Raw genomic sequence first — 22,857 nt, 5'->3', positions numbered from 1 at the left:
TAAATTTATAAAGAAAACAGACAATTAATGATAAAGTCAAAAGGCAATCATTTCCAAAATATATTTTAGGTGACTTTTAATTAGGGATGGTAAAATTCAGATCAGGATCCAGATAAAATTTTTGGCATCCCATGTAGATTTACAAAAAAATATGCGGATCTAGATGCGGATAATATCCACACGGATTGCGGGCGAATATTCTAAATATCTGAATCCGCATAATAATAAATTGAAATATAATTTTAATTTATTATATTTTCTTAAGGTTTTGATTCATTTTGTCCTTGCATCCACTTTGAGAATGCCGTTGAATACACAGTGAGCCCAACAAGATAGCTTAGTCCATAAGATTACCATAGAAAGGGAGCCTATATGGCCTACTTAGTAAATTACTTGTCATGTCAGTTCCCAATAATAATAAGCGACGTAAGCAAATTTTAGGACTTGACGAGGTGAAGGTCTGAGTGGAGCATGTTTTCAAGTATTTGGACCGTGCTTGGGCTTTACCTAAAAAACCCAAGGCCAGCCTGAAAGCTTGGAAAGTATTTAAAAATTTTAAAAAATATGTATTATTTTAATTAAAATACAATTTTTGACTAATATTTAACCCACTCATTACATGTATTTAATGTTTTAAATCATTTAATCCCAACTTTTAAAGCCTAATCTAACAAAAAATTAAATTTTATAAGCTATAAATTTGTAAAACATAATAAAAGGAATTTAAAAAAAAAGCAAAACGTAAAATTCAGACTTTTGGTGTGGCTCAAAGAAAATCCGAACCACGCTGGACTAGAAATTTTGCCATCTTTAGAGAAGATTAGAAAGACAAGGGCACGGTTTTAAATTAAATAACTAAAATAAAGGGTACTCTGTTTGGTATAGTTTTTCAAATAAAGTTTATGTAAATTGAGATTTTATTAATAGAATTTTTACTAAAAGTATTTTAGCTATTTGGTTGCCATTAAGAGTTTTTATTTAAAAATTATAAAATTATCTTAATTTTAAATTATTTATCAATTTGACACGTAATGATATAGTAAGAGACAGAGAGAGCAAATAAAAGACACAACAAAGGTCTAGAGCTCACTTCGATTCATTCTTAGGTATATTACAAATAAGAAGATGAGCCCTCTGTTTATAGCCACATAATCATATGAGTAAAATAAATAATTAGTAACTGGATATATCATTACTTATAAATCCTTATGAGATAGTGGGAATTATATAAGATGAAGAATCATTTGGTGCGGAGATATTAGGTTGCTTTGATGAACATCCACATAAATTATAATTTTTTTATAACAATCCCCCTTGAATGTCCATCCGATAAAGAATATGTTTGATTAAAACCTTTGCTAGTAAACCCTATAAGAAAAAGACTAGTGAATGAAAAAGAAAAAAGTACACTATTCATTTGTATTTTAAGTAAGTATAAACGGTCTCGTTAAAACTTTATTAGGAAAGTTCGATTAGACAAAACCTAGTAAAATAAAAAGAGTACAATGCATGTAGTCCTTCATATCAATAACTCCCCTTCATAAATACGATCCCCCTCAAAATTACATGTGTGCTTTGTATGATCAATTATATATTGTTGCAGCTAATAATATTTTGGTGAAACAATATGTACAATCAACACCATCCGTTTGAAGATTGTATTCATAAAAAAATTTATAAGCTTTATGTTTCCTATTATTTTTCGTATCTTTAATTCACAGAGCAATTCCAAGTATTCATATATGTAATTTGGCATAACATGCTTTACAATATAGTACATATCAAATGTCTAATATGAAAATACTTCAAGATTTTTTTTTATATGTCATGCAAGTATTTAATCCCTAGATTAATAAAAAAAAATCTCATTCGAGAATTTTGATATCTTGAAATTCTTCCTTAAATAGTAATTGATCACTTCTCAAAAATAATCTTAAGAATCAAATCATCTTATCTCAATTTAATTGTTGAGATGGTAAATAATTCAATCATTTTAGTCAAAATCATATGCAAATTAGATAATGACATACATATTTTGTTTATTGTAAGTTTTTGGCTAAGTCGTTATGCTTCATAACTCTAGATTGCTATAATATACAAAAGCATGATTATTACTTTATCATGAATATAAGGTGCAAGCTTTTCAATTTAGTACTTTATGAACTTTTTCAAGCATTTTATCCTTAAAAAATAAGTACATAGATTCTTCTACTTTAATTATGACATACTATTATTCTAGTTCACATTTTGTTAATAAATTTTATGACTTCAAACATAAGGACTATTGGTCAAAAGTGAATTAATTTTACATTCTAGAGTATGGAATACAAGTCAAAATATTGTCATTTTGGCCAGTCATATAATTTGATGATCTTCACATTTTGTGGTTTAGGATCTTGAAAATTTTATCATAGCAACTAATTTTTTATTGACAATAATCTTATGTCAGTTTCAATTGTTCTCTTGCACAAAGTACCAACATATTGTTAATCAAATATTTTCATTTTTTCAATACATTTGCCCAATGGGAGCTTTCAAATCTATATATATGCCTTTACAATGGCTAAAGATTTGTCTTTATTAATTTGCACGCATGTTGTTTATAAGAAAATTTGAATCTCTTTATCTTCTATTCAAGGGTACTTAAGATTCATTTGCTTGTTGGTACATTTGCTCTCTTCGAAGGTTATATATAATCAATAATTTGTATAGATCAAATATGTTTGTTGTAATTACGAGCATTGTCTCTTTAGGAGCACCAAATCATTGTACATTATTTTCACATCGTCTTCCTAAGAACTAAATTATTTGCACCAATTGATATATCGCAAGGTTCATATATTTATTTGTATCATCATCTTATCCTTCAAGTATATCAAATATATCAACCCCCAATCATATTTGTGATTTTCTCATTTTCACATATCAATAAATTTACCTAGTAATATATACGATGCATTGTTAAACATTCTTTTGAACTTCAACTTTAAATAAATTAGCTTATATAAATATCAAAATGGGATAAAGGTGATTCATACCATTTATATTATCCATAAAATATGGATCATTTTGCTTCCACTAATTGTAGAATCATTTTCACGAAAATTGGAAATTCATACATTCAGCTTGTATATATAGCAAAGTTACTAAGCTAATTATGTGAAGATTTTGGATTTGCATGTCTTGTCTATCATCAATTCAGTTTCATTCCATTTTTTGTGGTATAATATTTATATGTTAATTTCTTATCCCAGATAATAAGACCTATAACCATTATAATTTAAAAAATTATTTGATAATAGTTACATCCATTACTATTCGCACAAGAAAAACAATGAATTGAATTAGTCATGATTTTCTTTTTAAACAAATTAAACAAACATTCATATTATCTTAAATAAAAGAAAACACATAAATTTATATTGGCACCCTTGATTTGCTACTGCAAGTGCATATTTTAGTTGTGCAATAAAATCATGTGTCCTCTAATATTTTTCCCCTTTCTTTACGCACATAATTTCAGATAAGAGACTCTTTTTAAAATTTTAAATTATAGTTGTCAGGCATATATTAACTTTTAGTTCCTTCAGTGAGGCCAGCATAAAAGAAAATCATAATCATGTGCAATTCTTAGGGATTGATTTCTTTTCCCAATAAAAATATTTTAGTATTCACCATCTCAAACATGTGAATATCATTTAGACTTTGGTAATTCAAGATAATCACAAAAATTATTTATCAAGAATTCATCAATAAAAACATAAGATCAATTAAAAGGACACCGTAAAGAATTATCTAAGATAGATTAAGCATGAAAAATATGACACTAAAAGTTTAAACTAAAGCAACAAGCCAACAAAATCAAGAAACCATTCAATCTAAAAAAGAACTATTTTTAATTACCATATATACTCAAAAAATTTTGATTATCATATTTTTCCTCCAAATTATTTCAAAGAAAAAAATTCAAAATTTTCTCCGTCAAGGAGATTATGTGAAGAAAATTCATAATCTTTTCTATAGTTCCACAAGGACACCGTAAATAATTATATAATTTTTTGCGTAATTCTTTAGAGATATATGAAAGAATATTTTAACGATTCTTTAATCCTTGTAAGATTCTAAATTTTCTTCGACGACATACAAATAAACTCTAACTTTTTATAGAGTCCTTCAGGGACATATTGTGAAGGAAACTTCTAAGTATTTGTTATCCTTCAAAGATGTTTGATTTTATTTTACAATGTATTTTAAATCTTCAAACTTCCAAAAATTTTTATTCACATTTTAAGGTGAAATTCAATATTGAAAATTAAAAATCAACATAACTTTTTCAGAATATCAATTATAATAAAATAACATTAACATTCAATGGCGTATAAATATAAATACGATGAATAAATTAAATATATAAATTCATTATGCTAGAACATCAAGATGGCATAAGCATATATGATTAGACAATGTCTAGGTTTGTCAAATATATTAAGAAACAATCTCATACTTTTGTATAAATTTACCCTACAAAAGGATCAAAAAGAGATTTACCATACAATCTCTTCTGATTAGAGACTCTTGCTGATATGTGTAAAATTAGTTATCAATTTGAAACATATATATATATAGAAAGAGAAATAGAAAGCACAAAATAAGAGACATAACAATAGTTTAGGGTTCACTTTTATTCATTCTCAACAATAGTTTAGGGTTCACTTTTATTCATTGTCCAGTATATTACAAATAAGGAAATGAGCTCTCTTCTTATAGTCGCATAACCATGCAAATAAAATAAATGATTAGTAAATAGATATATCATTAGCCATAAGTTCTTATGAGATAATGGGAGTTAGATGAGTTGAAGAATTGTTTAGTCGGGAGATCCAAAGTTGCTTTGATAAACATCTAAATAAATTATAATAATTTCATAACACTGAATAGATAATTTTTTTAAGTTATGTCATGAAAAGAATGAAATATAATTGTGAAATAAAGTGCATTTCAGAGATTTAATTCTTTAAAAAGGTTTTAGAACATCTATTCAAAGCCTAAAATTTAAACTTTTATTAGTAGAGCAAGATGGTTCATTTAATCCTCAAAAAGCCCTATTCAATATACAACCAATCAACATTAAAATATTTTAAATGAGCTTATCAAATTAAATAAGTACATTTGGTTATTAAATAAGCTATACCAAACATACAGTACATCGATCGTCTACTCATTTGTATTTGCCTGTCTTTTATTTTATGGATCTCAAACATGTGTACATTATTAGTCATGTACATTGTATTGTACTGTATTCAATAAAAGTTAGTACATAATCATGTTTGAAATTGTACGTACACACACACACAGCCAAAAGAGCTTCTCACATGCGGATTTCATGCAGATTCGCTATTGTACCAATATCCGCATCCCAAAATCATCATCATCATCATCTTGTTATTAAATGAATGAATTTAATTATTTTTAAGAAATTAAAATGCTGAGTATCCACTGCCACCTACCACTGAAATTCATTAAAGTCAAATTTAATACTGTTGGAATCATGTTATGATGTGCTGACTCAGCTCATTCTAAAGAATTTAATTGTCATACATTATTTCTAAGGCTATTGTCAGTTTTTTTTTTAAATTTAAAATAAATAAATTATTTATATATTTGTGTTGGTATACAATTGGCTGATAGGATTTTCTTGCCTAAGATGTGAGCCATGCACGCGCCCACTTCGATTCTCCTTGTCATACTGACAAAGCCAATTTACACAACTCCTATTTTAATAAAGTTTTATGTTCAAAGGTTACACACAATCATTTTGGTTTCAAGAGTTACTATCTAGTAAAAGAACTCTTACTTTATAAAATAAAAAATAAATTAAAAGATAAAAAAATAAAAACTTTAAATATATTATAAAATAAAATACAGTGTATTGAAGTATTTTTTATTTTTTAATTTATTCTTAAATTTAATAAATTAAATAATAACTTATTAGAAAATTACTCTTTGGTTTGATCAATACCCCTTAAAATACTTGGATTGTTGATGAAGAGGAATATTATGTGGTCCAAAGATATCATTTCAATTTAAATGTTTACGGAAAATTCGTAATGAACCCAAAATCAATCAATTACTTGCTGGGCCGGGATGGGACCATTATGAATCACGCCATAGATTTTGACATTTTCCGCTCAGACAGTCTGTTTCAGTTCACACATAAAAGATGAAGTTAACAATGTTTTCATATGTGATAGCATAGCAATGGTTGCCTCTTCACTTCATTTTTCAGACAAGAGTTGCTACGTATTTAGAAGCAGATTTAAGTTATTCTGAGATATTAAAAGTGAAATTATCATTTTTTATGCACCATATCGATCAATTGTTCCGCGAAGTGAGTGGGTATCTTTTCACTTTATTTTTTAAGATAAAGAGTTCGAATCTTCTTATTTAAATTATAGATGTCAAATTTTTCCTATACATTTAGAATTAAATCTGATTTAAGATGTTTCAATTGATTTTTTACGGTCAATATCAATAGATTATAATATAATTTTGAGAAAAAAATGTATGAAATTACTCCCCTAAAAAAAATAATATATAATACCGACTACCTACTAGCTAAACCAAACAATAAATAAAACAAAATAAAATATGATAAGAGACAAAGAGAGAAGGACACGTGACTTGAGAAGGTTGTGCCCCAACAACAACGTAATTTGGACACTTGGGTTGTCAACATACCAAGAACGTTATATATGTAAATCCAAATCTTAGATGCTTCCAAAAAGTATTCAAAAGCTTAGCTGGAAAATATAATGACATCTCAGTAGAATATGATATTAATTAATCACATGGTGATTTGCACACACATCTTATCATTTTGTGTAATAATTTTAAATAAATGTTAGTTACATACTAAAGTAGTTTTCATATATATAAAGACTATATTCTAAATCTTAGATGGCGTACGAAAAAAAGATCTAAATTCTGTAGCATCCCACTATGAGCATTATATGCATTATCACATGATGATCAAACCCTCTCATCATTTGTGTGATATTCTCGAAAAAAGGAATGTTGAATCACTTTATATCGTCGGATTCAAAATAACATTGGCTTATTGTATATGTGGTAGAATCATAACAGGTCTAGATATTAATAAAAAAATTAGAGGCTAATAATAAAGCATTGCTCATCGCCTAATAATGGCGAGAACAATTATTTAATAAGCAACGTTGACATGTAATGACAAATACTATTGTCAAGCGGCATTGTCTTATTGATTTGTTGTGGGGACGAGTAGAAGCCGAGTCGAGGAATTTCGGATTTGATGAATAGTTAAGTCAATCCAATCCAAAGAAACTAACTAGTGTTAATTTAATCAGTTGTACTTAAAATAATTTAAAATATTATTAATAAAAGGTTTAAAAGATAACATAATAGCTATAAATAATAAGTTTATAATTATACATAAAATCCTAAATAAGATAAATGATTTAAAATCTTAAATAAATTAGAATTACAACTACGACTTGGATAAATTTACTAAAATAAGATAAATTATAATAAAATACAAAAGACTAATTAGGTAACAATCTTCTTTATGTTACTTCACAACATAAGTCATTTTGATTCACAAAATTTGGAACAAGAGTATTGTTAAATATATACAAATTTTCTGTACAAATTATTTTGCGCAGCTGCAAACATTTTCTAATTGCTAAGATGTTACTATTTCTTTACCCATTTCATGTTTTTAATTATAACCGTAAAAATAACCATTGGTTTGGATCCCATGGCTTAACACTTGCTGTATGCGGAGATATTTCGACTTAATTGAACGTTTATTATGTGTGAGTTTGGCAAGTATCACATGGGTATATGGTTACTTTTTTTTTTTTTTTGATTAAGAGGGGCTCTTAACAGAGCTAAGAAATAACAAGACGGGGATAGACTACCCCATAATTATCTTGGGACAGGAATCACTCGATACCAAAAACCTTTCGTACCCATGCAATCTCTTAACACATGCAAGATATCCTCAACCGGGGCCCCACATCTATCACACTCAGTATTTATCGCCATGTGGCGCCGTGCAATTTCAGCTTTGGTTTTCAATCGGCCATGAAGAGCTAACCAAATGAAAACTTTAACACCCTGAGGGCCTTGCCACTTCCAAACCATATTCCAACTAGTATCCTGTAAAGAAATATCCGGAGATCTGATAACATTATAAGCCGAGGAGGCTGAGAAATTCCCTTTATTAGAATGCGACCAATAGAATTGATCCGGACCTAACAAATCTGAGGGAGGATGTATGGACGCAATCTTCATGATGGCCGTGTGAGGGAGAAAAAGATCAAATAATGCCCAGTTCCATTGCCCATTCGCTGCCACACAATCAGCAACCATTAAGTTAGTGAGGTGATCGGGAATAGGAGAAGTGACCTGGTTCGCAAGGGGCTTATCCTTATACACCCAACAATCCCACCAAAAACGGATTCTTTTACCATCACCAATAGACCAGCTCCTACTTAACATCGTATCAGTCCAAATCCTTCCAATAGCTTTCCACATATGAGATCCATAGCGAGTCGGCAAGGACAGAGGGGGGTTGGAATTATTAACCCCATATTTTGTACACAGAACCTGAACCCATAGCTGAGATGATTCCCCAACTAAGCTTCATTAAAAGCGCTTTATTCATCACGTTTAGGTCCTTAAGTCCTAAGCCTCCATAAGCCTTTGGTTTGCACAAAGTATCCCAGCTAACCATACTCATCCGCTGCTGATTTGAGTTACCACTCCATATGAATTTCCTGCACGCTTTATCAATCTTCATATTAATTCCAGTGGGGAGGCTAGTTGTTTGCATTGCGTAAACCGGGATAGCTTGTAAAACCGTCTGAGTAAGGGTTATTCTGCCAGCCAAAGACAACAGAGATGCATGCCAGCCCGACAGACGCCTTTCCACTTTGTCAATAATGTTCTGATATGTATGCTGTGATACACGAGTATGCAGCAGCGGCATCCCAAGGTACGTGCCCAAGTCCTTGGTTACGGAGAAACCAAGTTCAGCCCCAATTCTTTTCATGTCCCAAGCCGAAATATTTTTGGAAAAGAAAACTTGAGATTTAGCCTTATTAACTTTGGCTTCCGAGCTCTGGCAAAAATTATTCAAGACCATATTTATCACCCCAGCTTGTTCAATGTCTGCTTCAGCCAAGAGTAAAAGGTCATCGGCAAAAAATAAATGAGTAAGAGGGGTACCACGACGAGCAAGTCGAATTGGCCGCCAATCCCCAGCAGTGACAGCTCTATTAATCCCATGGCTGAGCCTCTCCACACAAAGAACAAAAATATACGGGGAAAGTGGGTCTCCTTGTCGTATACCACGGGAGGGAACGAACTCCTCAGAAGCTTCACCATTCCATAATACTCTCATTGTAGCTGAAGTAATACATGCCATAATGATTTGGATCATATCTCTAGGCAGTCCCGTTTCTTGCAGCGTCTCATAAATAAAATCCCAGTTAAGTCTATCATACGCCTTTTCGAGATCCACTTTAATCGCCATGAATCCTTTCTTCCCCGCTTTCTTGCGCATGGAGTGAATAACTTCTTGGGCAATCACAATATTATCAGTGATATGACGGCCAGGCACAAAGCTAGTTTGCTGAGGACCAATAAGAATCGGCATTAGGGCCTGCAGTCTGTTAGCCACAATTTTAGAAATGGTTTTGTATGCCACTGTGCATAAACTAATCGGTCGATACATTTTTAGATTAACCGGATGGTCAACCTTTGGGATGAGAACTAGAAGCGTAGTGTTAATATCCTTCAAAATACTGGCGCTGCTGAAACTATTCTTTATAAATTTACAGAAAGAGTGGCCAACGATATGCCATTGGGATTGGTAGAAAATCGCATGAAGACCATCCACGCCAGGTGCCTTTAGTGGCTTCATGCTAAAAATAGTCTGTCGGATTTCATTATCCTCGATGGGAGCCATAAGCCCGTGAGTGAGAGCTGCATCAAGGATAGGGAAGCAGCCCCTGACTGGATATGGTCGGAAATCCAAAGTCTCACTAGTATAAAGGGTCGAGAAGAAAGCCGTAGCATGCTGCTTAATAATTTCATTATCCACAATCCATTCCCCATTAGCATTATGGATAGTTGTGATACGATTTCTTCTACGTCTAGCCAACGTTTTTTTGGTGAAAATAAGCCGTATTTCTATCCCCTTGGATAAGCCATTCTTTACGAGATTTTTGAAGCCACAAAATTTCCTCTTGTGTAAGAATTTCCTCTAACTCCTTCTTCAACTTTAGCTCTAACCTGGCCAAACTTCGTCGGGACTTAGTTTCTAACACCTTTTGAATCCCCCCCAGGCGTGCTAAGATCCGTCGCTTCTTTTGAAAAATATTCCCGAAATGGTCTCTATTCCATTCCAAGGCCTTCTTCACAAAAATATCAGCAGCATTTAGATACGGCAAACTATTAATCCAAGCATTAGATACAAACTCCCCAAAAGAGTTGTCCGTAAGCCATGCAGCTAAGAAACGGAAAGGTTTTTGTCCCCTAACGCAACTGGCATCATTATTAAACCGAACTAAGATGGGTCTATGATCTGAAGCAATTTTTGGCAGGTGTAAAACTGCATTGTCTGGATACTTGTGTAGCCACTCTGTATTCGACATAGCTCTGTCCAGCCTCTTCATAAGAAAACCACGAGTCCAAGTGAACCGGGGACCATGGAAATTTAAATCAAACATTCCATTTTTATTAAACCAACTCTTAAACAGACCACACACCCCAGAAATATGAGTAGAGCCACCTTTCTTCTCATCAACACAAAGAATGGAATTGAAATCGCCTCCCACCAGCCACGGGCCATGAACCGTTCTAGCCAAGAAATCAAGGTGATCCCACAACTGCCGTCGCAAAATAGGATTAGGGCTCGCATACACAGCTGTGATCCAAGTTTCAAGATTATTATTCTTTGAAATTTTGAAATGGACGAATTGCTTATGATTGAATAAGACTTCCACATCAAAATAACCTCGCCAAAGAATCCAGATACCTCCAGAAAAACCCGTAGCTTCAATACGATGAGAATACTCAAATCCGCTGCATTTAATAAAATCATCGGCTTGCTTCCCACTGATTCTAGGCTCCATAATAATAACCATGGAAGGGCCATAATTTTTTATAAGGGTATTAAAAGAGCGACGAAAACCCTTCGAGGCCGCCCCCTGTACATTCCAAAAAAGAATTTGTAACTTCATGATATAAAGATTGGAGAAAAATAGAACCTTACTGCAGCGGTTGAGATGCCTCTTCCACTAGGTTCATGGCCGTTTCTTCAACAAGGGACACATCACCTTCTGAAGAGTCAGCCCCGTCCTCACTTGTAGCCACATAATCACTGTCATTCGCGTCGCCTTCCATGTCCATGTTAGCAGCTAAACCCGTGAGATTGGGAGGGTCACCGTCTAATTCGGATAAAGTGATATGCCCACCAGCACTGTTTTGGCCATTGGAGGTTTTAGGATGGATATCAGCACAAGGGAGGTGTGCAGTGGCGTAATCAGTAGAGAAAGAGATGGCCGAGTGATGGAGGGGGTTTAAACTAGTAGGAACGTACACAGGCAGAGGTAAAGGATTGGGGCTTGCATGGTTTGCATGGAGGTTGGTAACACCTCGTGAGGCATGTGTGTGAAAAGGGCTTTGAGGAGCTGTGTTTTCTTTAGTATGGGTTATCGCATGCAGTCCAGTAGATGTTCCCATGTGTCCCGGTTTTGTTGGCTTAGCTGATTTGTGGGCATCTTTCCTGCTAGTGGGTTTACTTTTTGACGACAAAGTAGGGCTAGAATTAATTGTATTGCTATCTCTATGTGTCCGTTCCATATGTGCATCCTGTTTCTCCTCGTGGTTTGATTCTCCTTCCCCGAGATTAGCTAAAATATTGAATCGCGATTCCTTCCCATACTGCCCCCAAAAAACTTGCTCAGTTGCCTGATTGGAATTGCTTTCCTTCTCCACTCTCGGCTTTCCTTTGCGAGCCACTACCATCCATGGCCTGAATTTTGGCTCACTTCGGCTGTCATTTCCGACCTTACTCATCCACTGCTGCTCCGCCGGACCACCTGGGTTAGGCACATCGTCCTCAGTCGGTCCATTATTCTCCCTATCTGAACAGTTTTCTTTGTAATGGCCGTACTTCCCATAGTGAAAGCAAATAACCGGAAGATTCTCATATTCAACTCTCTGTATTTTGCCATCTAGATGAAACTGTGAAATTAGAGGGCTCTTAAGATCTATTTCTACTGCTATTCGAGCGAATTTACCCCTCTGTGCAGATTCTGTGGTATAGTCGATACGAATAACCGAACCAATGATTTGCCCAAGTCGTCGGAGTATTTTCTTGTGGTAATAGTGCAGAGCCATCCCCGGGAGACGAATCCAGGCCACCACTTTATCTATCTCCCCTTTAGAACTATCAAAGTGAGGTGACCATGGTTGTACCGTCAGATAATGTCCCATAATAGTCCAAGGTCCAGATGTTAAAACATAATCCGCATCTCCTGCATTCTTGAAACGGACCAAGTAAAAATCATTCTCTAGATCAATGATGTTAAATCCCGGTGTCAAATTCCACAACGATTCCAATCTGTTACACAAAGCCCTGTATCCAATGCGGCGACCCAACAGTTTAACCACAACTGTATTCTGCCAAGGCTTGATCAACTGCTCATGAACTTTCGGTGAAAAAGTTATGGATGGCATAGAATCAGTATTCATAAAAATTACATCCTCCGGAGTTAAATCTAAATCGTCGTCGCTGCCAAACAACTCTTCCTCTGTATCCTTTTGTGACTTCATTAATTGGTCTCGAAAGGAGAGACGCTCAGAAGTTTCACCAACATCACTTTGAGCCCTGAACTTGGCCTTCTTGGTGGATCGATCATCAGCCATGGGTGGGGGAGGGGTTTTCTCAAAGCTTTCCATTAGTGACTAGGGTTTTGCATTCAGATAATTTGGGTATATGGTTACTTTTATTACACTGAGTTTCATACTTTATTACATTTCAATTTATTGAAAAAATAATAATTTGTCTCAAGCATTACTCAACAATTAATTTATTAACTTATTCTCACATCTAAAACCATATTAACATGATCCATAAATCAAGGTATTAACTTACAAACACAATCAGCAATAGTCTAACAAAATACACATACTTGCAGGTTTCATGAGTTTTTTTTCCCCCAAATATATAGGTAGGCTGAGTCGAGTTAAAATTTAATCACCTCAACCTAATATGCAACGATCCAAATCTAACATTCGCAAAGCACGTGGTAAAGGAGGTTACTGATTAATTGTAATCCTTACATAAGAAAACTCAACTTGAAATACCTTAATTTTTATTAATCAAATCCACAAATTCATAAGTCTAATACTAAATATTTTCTCCAAAGACATAAATATAACAAAACTCCCTAATTACAAGTTCAAAAGATAATATAAGTTTGTCCTTCTCTTATTCAACTAGCAAAAGTAATAAATTTGTAACTCCAAATACAAGCACACCTCTCAACAAGTTACTCAATCCATAAAAGTAATTGTTGATGCTTAAATCTGCTCGCCTTTTGACCGACCAGATTCTTTCACCAATGTTTGTGTTATCAACTGCTGCTCGAACCACTGAGGTTGGAATCGCCCTCCTTTCTCCTACTAGACCTGCGTTCACAAAAAAAGGATCAAAGACGCCGGTGGTTTTGCCGGCGTAAGCCCTCCAATGCCCAAGTTAGCACAAAGTGTTTACGGGAAAACAATGCAATTTGGATTCAAGAATCGTTTCTAATCTATTCGAAGTTTTTTAAGAAAAAGGCCTGATTGCACTTTGGCAGCGTTTTCCCTCTCTCAATTTTTCTCTCCCATTCTTCATCGATTTCTTCTTCTTTTATAGCCGCTGTCCCCACGTTCCCGTTTGCCTTGCATCCCACCTTTTTCGGGTGGTGGCAGCCCCTCATGGGACTCTAACTGCTACATTATGGGCAAACGTGGGATCTCGTATCTCCCGCAACGGTTCTGGGAAAAGCGTAACTACCGCGATTTTGTGGGATCATGTTCCCGCTTTTTTGGGGGACGGGTATCGGCTCGGTATATACCTCTGGTTGGTATATTCGCCTCTGGTCGGTTCATCTTGTCCCCGTGTTCTGCTCGTACCATTCAGCTGAAGTGATCCATGTCGGGGTGGAAATAGTAGCATGGCCGACCTGGTGCTTTTATTTACGTAACACCAGTCCCCCAGTTTCTGGTCTTGCGAGTGAAATGAGTTAAGAATAAAAACTGATAGTCAACTCTTGCCAACCCGGGGGCTTCTCATCTGGTCTTCTGTTTACCGGGACAGACCTGAGGTACCATTTTTTTCTTCTGGGGAGAATCCGACCTGGGCATGGGCCTAGATAATCATGTCCATTGCATATCTGGGCTTGCATCTAGCCTGGCCTCTTGTAACGGTTAGTGACGTGGCATCTCCAGACTCTTCGTATTTGAAATTTGAAACGACGGGCTATCTGTCCTCGAAATCCGGTGAGTGAGCTGGCATCCCCATCACTTAAATGCTTTCATTTCCCTTTTCGTTTCAAATCCCTAGACTTAAATCATCGTCGTTTTGTTCTCTTCGCTTCTCTGTTGTGAGACAACTCCTACGAACTTTGTTCATACTTTCCGCGTCTAAGACTTTCGTTTGCGGGGTTTTTCCTCCATCGCAGCGACATTATCAGTGCCAGTCTATTTCAGGTACAACCTTTAACTTCTTCTTTGTTGATTGGGTTTTGTGTTGCCCCTTTTTGTATTCGTATACTTGGATTTTTTTTGGTTTCCTTTTGGGGTTCCGGTATGTCAAATCGGAAAAGGAAATTGATTGCCGATGAGAGTGACGAAGAAACGGGGGATTCAGACCTTAACTTGTCGATACCCACTAATTTTTTTCGTCCCTCCAGTAGTGTAGGGCCTTCCCATGGCAGGGATACCCTTGAGTACCCACGCCCCTTGGCTATTTCTCCCTCCCCGGAACTAGAACTTGTAGGAAATAGAGGTGGACCTGCGTCGGGCTCTGGTGAGAACCACAACTTTGGTGGGGTTGGGGTCCCTGAAGGAGTTGGTGATGGTGAGGGGAGTAGTTCTGGACCGAGCAGACCTGCCAAGAAAAGGAATCTTGGCCATAGGGTGGAGGCGGATTCTTATCCTATTGATTTCATAGCTTGTGCCACCAGCCCCACTGATCTATTTAAGCTTAGGAACCTCTACAACATTCCCAATGATGTTCTCCTGGTAGTTCCTGGAAAAGGTGATGTCCTTACTCGACCTCCGAAAGGGTATGTGATGATGCACCTGAAAAGTTTCAAACTAGGAGCTCGGCTGCCCCTTCAAAGTTATTTTGTCAGGATACTGGGTTGTATGCACCTGGCCCCAGGTCAACTACACCCAAATGGGTGGAGGGTTCTCTCGGCGATGTTTGTATTATGGGAGAGGTGTGGATCAGAGGAGCCCTCCCTTGTTGAAGTGAAGCATTTATACCAACTGAGGAGTAGCCCAAAGGAAGCGGGTTGGTATTATTTTATGTCGAGCTCTGCGAAGAGGAAGCCAATCACCGGCTTCCCCTCCTCGTGCAAAAATTGGAAGAACAAATTCTTCTTTGTTGGTGGAAATTGGTGTCCAACGGCCCGTTCGTTGGGTGGTGATATTTACCTTCCAACGCATTTTGTCACCCCAGGTCGTTCATTTTTCGCCTATGTTTTTTCTCCAATTGCTACTTATTGGGTTCTTTAACCTTGTTTATTTTTTCAGAATCGTGGGGTTTTATTAAAGATCTTGAAGACCGACATTTGCTTCAGGTGGAAACTGCTCTGGTGAACGCGTCTACTTGCCAAGACTTCCTATCGCCAACAAACTTGGTCGGTTCGGGCTTGGTAGATATTGCTGTTGGAATGGATAACAAGATCCTCAGCGCGATGAGCAGAAAGCGTGGTCGGGCTCCAAGCAGCTCCAGCAACCCTCCTCCTCCTCCAAAGAAAGCCAGCGCCGGTCCTTCCAAGGCTCCTGTTCCTGCTCTGCCCCCTCCCCCCCACGTAAGAGTGGTGGGGAGAAAACTTCCGACAAGAGTCCTGAGGTCAGCTGGCAGTTTGGGGACCGATTTTCTCCTCTTCCATCTCGGGATCAAGGTGACTACCTGAGCCCGTATCAAAAGGATTACAGAAAATCGGTGAGGCCCAAGATGGTGAAGGACGTCGAGAGTATGAACCTTTCCGAGTTAGCAGTTTCTATTCAAAGGGTTTCCTTCAGGCTGGCCACCATGGTTTCGTGTTACAAGACCGGGTCCGCCTGCCATAAGAGGAAGCTTCAAGCTGACAACCAGGAGTTGAAGAAGAAAGTTGAATCTGCTGATCGCTCTAAGGAGAAGCTGGCCGAGCTGAACAAGCAGCTTACGGAGCTTGAGGAGAAAGTTGCGGTTGCTGAGTCCACTTCCTCTAAGCTTGAGGGTGAGTTGGGTGATCTGAAGTCCGATCTTCAGGCTACTCAAAGTGAAAGAGATACTCTGAGGACCGCCCTTGAGGAAGAAATCAAATCCCTGAGTGACCAGCTAGCTGAGGAGAAAGGCAAATCCGCCCATGTGGATGATCGGCTGGATGCCGAGTATGACTCCGGGGTTGCTTTCAGCTATAAGTGCATCATGTCTGTGCTTAAGGAAGAATACCCCGAGCTCGACATGAGCAAGCTGGAGGCTGGGGTGGAGAGATATATGGCTGCGGTCGGCCAGGGAGATAAGGAGCAGGGTGAGCAGAAGCAGGTGGAGGTTCCTTTAGATGGGGTGTAGGAGGGAGAAGTTGGGGAGCGTGTTTTTGAAGTGGGACAAGGGTCCATGCCTCCTCCTCCCGGTATTGCTGATCTTCCACCTCCAGAGATAGCTGATCCTTTACTTGCTGAGGCCGTTGACCCTCCTAATCCTTAGGTCTATTTTTGTAAAGACTTTAGATTTTCATTTGCTTTGTAAACATTTAAACGTTTATAAATTTTTAAATGCTCTCTATTGGCTTTCTTGTCTGATTTTTGCTCATGGGTTGCTTCTGCAAATTAACTTGACAATTTATCTGATTTTGCCTGCTGGTTCTTTAGTGCACTGAGCAGGAATAAGCATCCGTTTGCCTTAGTAAAATTTTCACAAAATTGCCTGCTGGTCTTCGGTGACCGAGCAAGAGCAGGCACTTATTTGCCTTAGTCGAATTTCATGGAATCATTTGCTGGTCTTTCGATGACCGAGTAGGAACAGGCACTTACTTGCCTTGGTGAAATTTCGTAAACTTGCCTACTGGTCTTTCGTTGACCGAGCAGAAGTTGGCATTTTCTTGCCTTAGTAGAATTTTCGTAGAATTAACTGCTGGTGTTTCGCTGACCGAGCAGAAGCAGGCACTTACTTACCTTAGTAGAATTTTCGTAGAGTTAGCTGCTGGTCTTTCGCTAACCAAGCATAAGCAGGTACTTACTTGCCTTAGTAGAATTTTCGTAGAGTTAGCTGCTGGTCTTTCGCTGACCGAGCAGAAGCAGGCACTTACTTGCCTTAGTAGATTTTTCTAATGGGCTTATTAGCCGGGGGATTTCATGCTGAATTCATCTTTATTGAAATTTGAATGCGTTACAAAATATAAGCATGTGCATCAAGCCACCATGCATTTGACAAATATAACTTATCAAATTGAAGATTTAGTGGAGCACTTTGCTTACTGAAAATACTTCTTTAAGTGCTCGGCGTTCCACGACCTCTTCACGTCTCGTCCATCTAGGTATGCTAACTATTAAGTTCCTGGTCCAGTGGCTCGTATCACCCTATACGGGCCTTCCCATTTTGGGCCGAGAGTGCCATGGTTAGGATCCCTAGTGTTTTAATTCACCTTCCTAAGTACCCAATCTCCTGCTCGGAACCGCCTCACGCGTACGTTCTTTTTGTAATAATGCATGACCCTTTGCTGACACTGGGCCACTTTCTACGAGGCCCCTTCTCTTTTCTCCTCAAGCAGGTCCAGGCTTAAGCAAATATGCTCGTCGTTTTGCTCCTCAGCGAAATATTCCGTTCGATGTGTCCCCACTCCAATTTCTGCTGGGACTACCGCCTCATGACCAAAAGTTAAAGCGAACGGGGTTTCCCCTGTGGCGGTTTTATGAGTTGTTCGGTAGGCCTATAATACTCTTGGTAGTTCGTCAACTCAAGCTCCCTTCTTCTCTCCCAATCTGGTTTTCAAGAGCTTCTTTATCACTTTGTTGGCTGCTTCCACTTGTCCGTTCGCTTGGGGGTGTGCGGGGGTGCAGAACTTCAAGTCTACCCCCAAATTTTGGCAAAATTCCCTGAAGTTACTGTTGTCAAATCCTCCCATTGTCTGTAATGATGGCATAGGGGATCCCGTATCTGCAGATGATATTCTTCCAAATAAAATCTGTTGTCTTCCTCTCCGTGATTTGACTGAGGACTCCCACTTCTACCCACTTGGTGAAGTAGTCTATTGCCACAATTGCATGTGTCGCCACTCCTCAGCCCTTAGGTAACGGACCAATCAAGTCGATTCCCTATTGAGCGAAAGGCCACGGAGATGTCATAGTGGTCAGCTTTTCCGGAGGTTGTGCAGGAACCTCAGAGAAGCTTTGGCATGTTTTACAGTTTTTTGCCGTCTTTTTTGCATCCTGGTGCATGGTTGGCCAGAAGTATCCTTGCCGGAGTGCCTTGAAGGCTAAAGTTCTTGCTCCCGAGTGATTGCCACATATTTCTTTATAAATCTCCCTTAGTACATAATCTGCCTCTTCATCATCCAAACATCGCAAAAGGGGCAAAGTGAATCCTCGGCAGTAGAGCACCCCATCAAGTAGCGTGTACCTCGCTGCTCGGCATTTTAATTTTCTTGCGTGCCTTTTGTCCTCCGGTAGAGTGCCATCGCGGATGTATGAGAGAATCAGGTCCATCCAGGATTCTTCAGTGCTTACTCTCATTACTTCTACTTCCTCCTCTATACTCGGCGAGGTCTTCACCTCTAGTGGAACTGACTTAGGTAACTTTGGGTCTACAATTGCAGCCATTCTTGCCAACATATCTAATCGGTGATTCTCATTTCGGGATATCTGTTTTACCTCTACCTCTTTGAAGAGTCCAACCATTTGCTTCGCCTTCTTCAAATAAAGCCCTAACTTCTCTTCCCTTACTTGGAATTGGTCACAGAGCTGATTGCAGACTAACTGGGAATCGGCTCGGATTTCTACCCTTTCAGCTCGTAGTGTGTGTGCAAGCCCGAGCCCAATAATGAAGGCATCGTATTCAGCTTGGTTATTTGTAAGTTGGAACTCGAATTTTATTGCATAGGATACATCGACCCCTTCTGGGGTCGGTATTACAACTCCTGCTCCGGATCCTTGTTCATTACGTGACCCATCGACCATCACCAGCCACACCCCCTTTGGTTTCTCCTGCTCTATTGGTTGTGCCTCCGGAATCTCTTCCCCTGGTAGAGCACAGTCAACCATAAAATCGGCTAGGGCTTGGGCTTTGATTGCTCCTCGGAGCCTATAGGACAGATCAAATTCGCTCAGCTCCACGGACCATTTGACTAACCAACCAGACGCATCTGGTTTTTGAAGCACTTGCTGAAGGGGCTGGTCAGTCATCACAACGATCTGGTGGGCTTGGAAATATGGTCGGAGTTTGCGCGCTGCTATTATCAGAGTTAGCGCCCACTTCTCCATTAGTGGATATCTGGTTTCTGCGTCTACCGGGGCCTTGCTTGTGTAGTATACTGGGTGTTGCTTCCCTTCTTCTTCCCTGACTAAGACTGAGCTGGTAGCCCACTTACAGATTGCCAAGTATAAAAGCAGCTGGTCACCCTCTCTCGGAGTTGATAGTAACGGGGCGCGGGCTAGGTATTCCTTCAGTTGTCCAAATGCCTCCTCGCATTCCGGTGTCCATTCCATCTTCCTCAATTTCTTTATGATTTGGAAGAAAGGGTGGCACTTATCAGTGGCTCGCGAAATGAATCGGTTCAATGCTGCCAATTTCCCTGTTAGGCTCTGTACCTCCTTAACTGTTCGTGGGGACCTCATTTCTATCACTGCCCGTATCTTTTCCGGGTTGGCCTCAATCCCTCGACGGCTCACCAGGTATCCCAAAAATTTACCCGAGATGACCCCAAATGCACATTTCTCCGGGTTCAGCTTCATTTCATACCTCCTCAGTAATTCGAAGGTCTCTTCCAAGTGCTTCACATGATCTCTCGGTTCTCTTGACTTGGTGATCATATCGTCCATGTATACTTTCATAGTGTGACCGATCAATGGTTTGAAGACCTTGTTCACTAGCCTTTGATAGGTAGCTCCTGTATTTTTCAGGCCAAAGGGCATCACCCTGTAACAAAACAAACCCATGTTAGTTATAAAAGTAGTGCTTTCCTCATCCTACTCGTCCATGGGTATCTGGTTGTATCCGGAAAAGGCATCCATGAAACTGAGCAGACTATGACCCGCGGTTGAGTCCACCAACTGATTTATTTTTGGTAGGGGAAAGCTGTCCTTCGGGCATGCCTTATTGAGGTCCGTGAAGTCTACACACATTCTCCACTTCCCATTGACCTTCTTTACCAGTACTACATTAGAAATCCACTCCGGGTACTTGACTTCCCTTATAAATCCTGCTTTCAGCAACTTTTCCACCTCGGCATTTATGGCCTCGTACCTTTCCTGGTTGAAGCACCTCCTTTTCTGCCTCACCGGCCTTGCCCCTTTCTTGACTGCCAGCTTGTGACAAGCTACCTCGCGATCAATACCTGGTATATCCTCATGAGACCAAGCAAATATGTCTGCATGGGACTGTAGACACTTCACTAGCTCGCCTTTTATTGCTTCGCCCAATTCTGATCCGACCTTAACCACTCTGCTCGGGTCACTCCTGCTTACAACAACCACCTCTAGCTTCTCAACAGGTTCCTGGCGACTATTTTTTGAATCCCCTCGGTTATCTAGAGAGGTAACCTGCAGCGTTTCCTTGGCCGTTGTAGCATAGCAGCTTCTGGCCATTTTCTGGTCGCCTTTTACTACACCAACAACTCCATTTATTCTGTACTTCAGCGCCAGATAATGCGTGGACATTACACATTGGCTTATCCTCATGAACGGTCTCCCCAATATCATCTGGTAAGGACTTCTTTCTTCTACCACGATAAAATCCAGCATCATCGTTCTTTCAAATGGTTTTGATCCCACGGTAATCGGGAGTTCGATGATCCCCATGGGAGTTAGCCGTCCCCCTCCAAATCCCTTTAAGGATGTATTCGTCCGCTCCAGCTTCAAGTCTGAAATTCCCATATCATTTAGGGCCGACTTAAACAGAATGTCTACTGAGCTGCCCGTGTCCACCAGTATTCGCCGCAATTTTGTACTAGCCACCAATGCTTTAATCAACAGTGCATCCTCATGAGGATATAAAATGCCCTCTTCGTTGTCATCTGTCCACATAATGGGAACTTGCCGCACTTTTGCCTTCTTGGTTGCTGGCAAATTGAAAAGCACTTCTTTGCTAGTCAGGGCGTATCTCCCATAGTTCTTCCGTGCCCTGTTCGAATCCCCAGCCAAGGTTGGCCCTCCTGCTATCACACGGATGGTCGGCTATTCTCGTTCCAGACCCCTCTCAACTCCTTCATCCCGTGTGTACTGTGATTCAATGACAGGGGACACTCCTTCATCCCGTGTGCACTTTTGCCTTCTTGGTTGCTGGCAAATTGAAAAGCACTTCTTTGCTAGTCAGGTCGTATCTCCCATAGTTCTTCCGTGCCCTGTTCGAATCCCCAGCCAAGGTTGGCCCTCCTGCTATCACACGGATGGTCGGCTATTCTCGTTCCAGACCCCTCTCAACTCCTTCATCCCGTGTGTACTGTGATTCAATGACAGGGGACACTCCATCTACATACTCATCCAAGTATCGGTTCCTCACTAAATCCTCCACTTGAACTTTCAGGTCATGACATTGGCTGATAGTGTGACCGTGAGTGTCGTGGAATTTACAGAATCTGCTCTTATCCCGTCGATGAGCCGGTTTTGTTATTGGGGTTGGAGGGTACAACAGGCCTCGTCCCTCGATCCTCTCATACAATTCCTCCAAGGAGATCTTTAATGGAGTGTACTGTCTATATGCCAAGCTCTGGTCTACCAGCTGAACTGCTCGGCTATCATGAATGTCATCTCGGGCTGGTATAGTCATTAGCTGATCTGGTCGTCCAGCCCTGGAACCAGTTGCATGTAACCCTCTGGGAGTGTTGTGATAAGGGTGGGTAGCCATCTGCTTGAATTCTCGTTGCCGCTCTGGGAACGGGGTGGGCGGAGGTTGGGCTCGGCTGTGTTGGAACTGTTGCGGCCTCTGAGCTATGGGGTAAGGGCGGGACCGAGCTGATATTCCGCCCATAACTGATGATTCCCTAGCTCGCTTTCCCGATCTGCTCCCGGTCGGGGCTCTCCGTTCTTTTCGCCTCAGCTCTTCCAACTGTTCACTCTTTATCATTGCCGATTTCTCCTCTTCGATTTCTATGTCTCGCCTCGCCTGTTCATACCCCGCCGAATAATTCTGCACTAAGGGGCTTATCAAGTTATACCACAATCGGCCGATTCTTACACCTTCTTTTAATCCCCTCAGCGCCTGTGGGTGATTAAAAGCTCCCAAATCTAGCACGGCTCGGTGATATCGCTGTACAAAATCCCGAAGGGACTTATGCTCCTCCTATTTCATCCCCATCAGTTCCATCATGTCGTCCTCTGGGGCTACTGCCCCTC

At 39.2% G+C, this 22,857-nt stretch overlaps 3 protein-coding genes across 3 annotated transcripts; 2 read left to right on the top strand and 1 right to left on the bottom strand.

Moving 5' to 3' along the window:
* The first annotated feature begins 14,904 nt into the window (after positions 1–14,904).
* On the top strand, positions 14,905–16,241 carry LOC112099649. The gene is made up of 2 exons (XM_024187074.1): positions 14,905–15,781; positions 15,856–16,241. Exons 1-2 carry the CDS (start codon positions 14,905–14,907, stop codon positions 16,239–16,241), a joined length of 1,263 nt encoding a protein of 420 aa, XP_024042842.1.
* A 41-nt stretch (positions 16,242–16,282) lies between these two features.
* Positions 16,283–16,882, top strand: LOC112099648. Its single transcript, XM_024187073.1, has one exon. It carries the CDS (start codon positions 16,283–16,285, stop codon positions 16,880–16,882), a length of 600 nt encoding a protein of 199 aa, XP_024042841.1.
* A 1,742-nt stretch (positions 16,883–18,624) lies between these two features.
* LOC112099647 lies at positions 18,625–20,259 on the bottom strand. Its single transcript, XM_024187072.1, has one exon. It carries the CDS (start codon positions 20,257–20,259, stop codon positions 18,625–18,627), a length of 1,635 nt encoding a protein of 544 aa, XP_024042840.1.
* Positions 20,260–22,857: the final 2,598 nt, after the last annotated feature.

Source organism: Citrus clementina, unplaced genomic scaffold, assembly GCF_000493195.1.
Source record: "Citrus clementina cultivar Clemenules unplaced genomic scaffold, Citrus_clementina_v1.0 scaffold_3, whole genome shotgun sequence".
NCBI lineage: Eukaryota > Viridiplantae > Streptophyta > Magnoliopsida > Sapindales > Rutaceae > Citrus > Citrus x clementina.
Note: the sequence above shows the minus strand (reverse complement) of the source record. Positions and strands in the feature narration are given on the sequence as shown.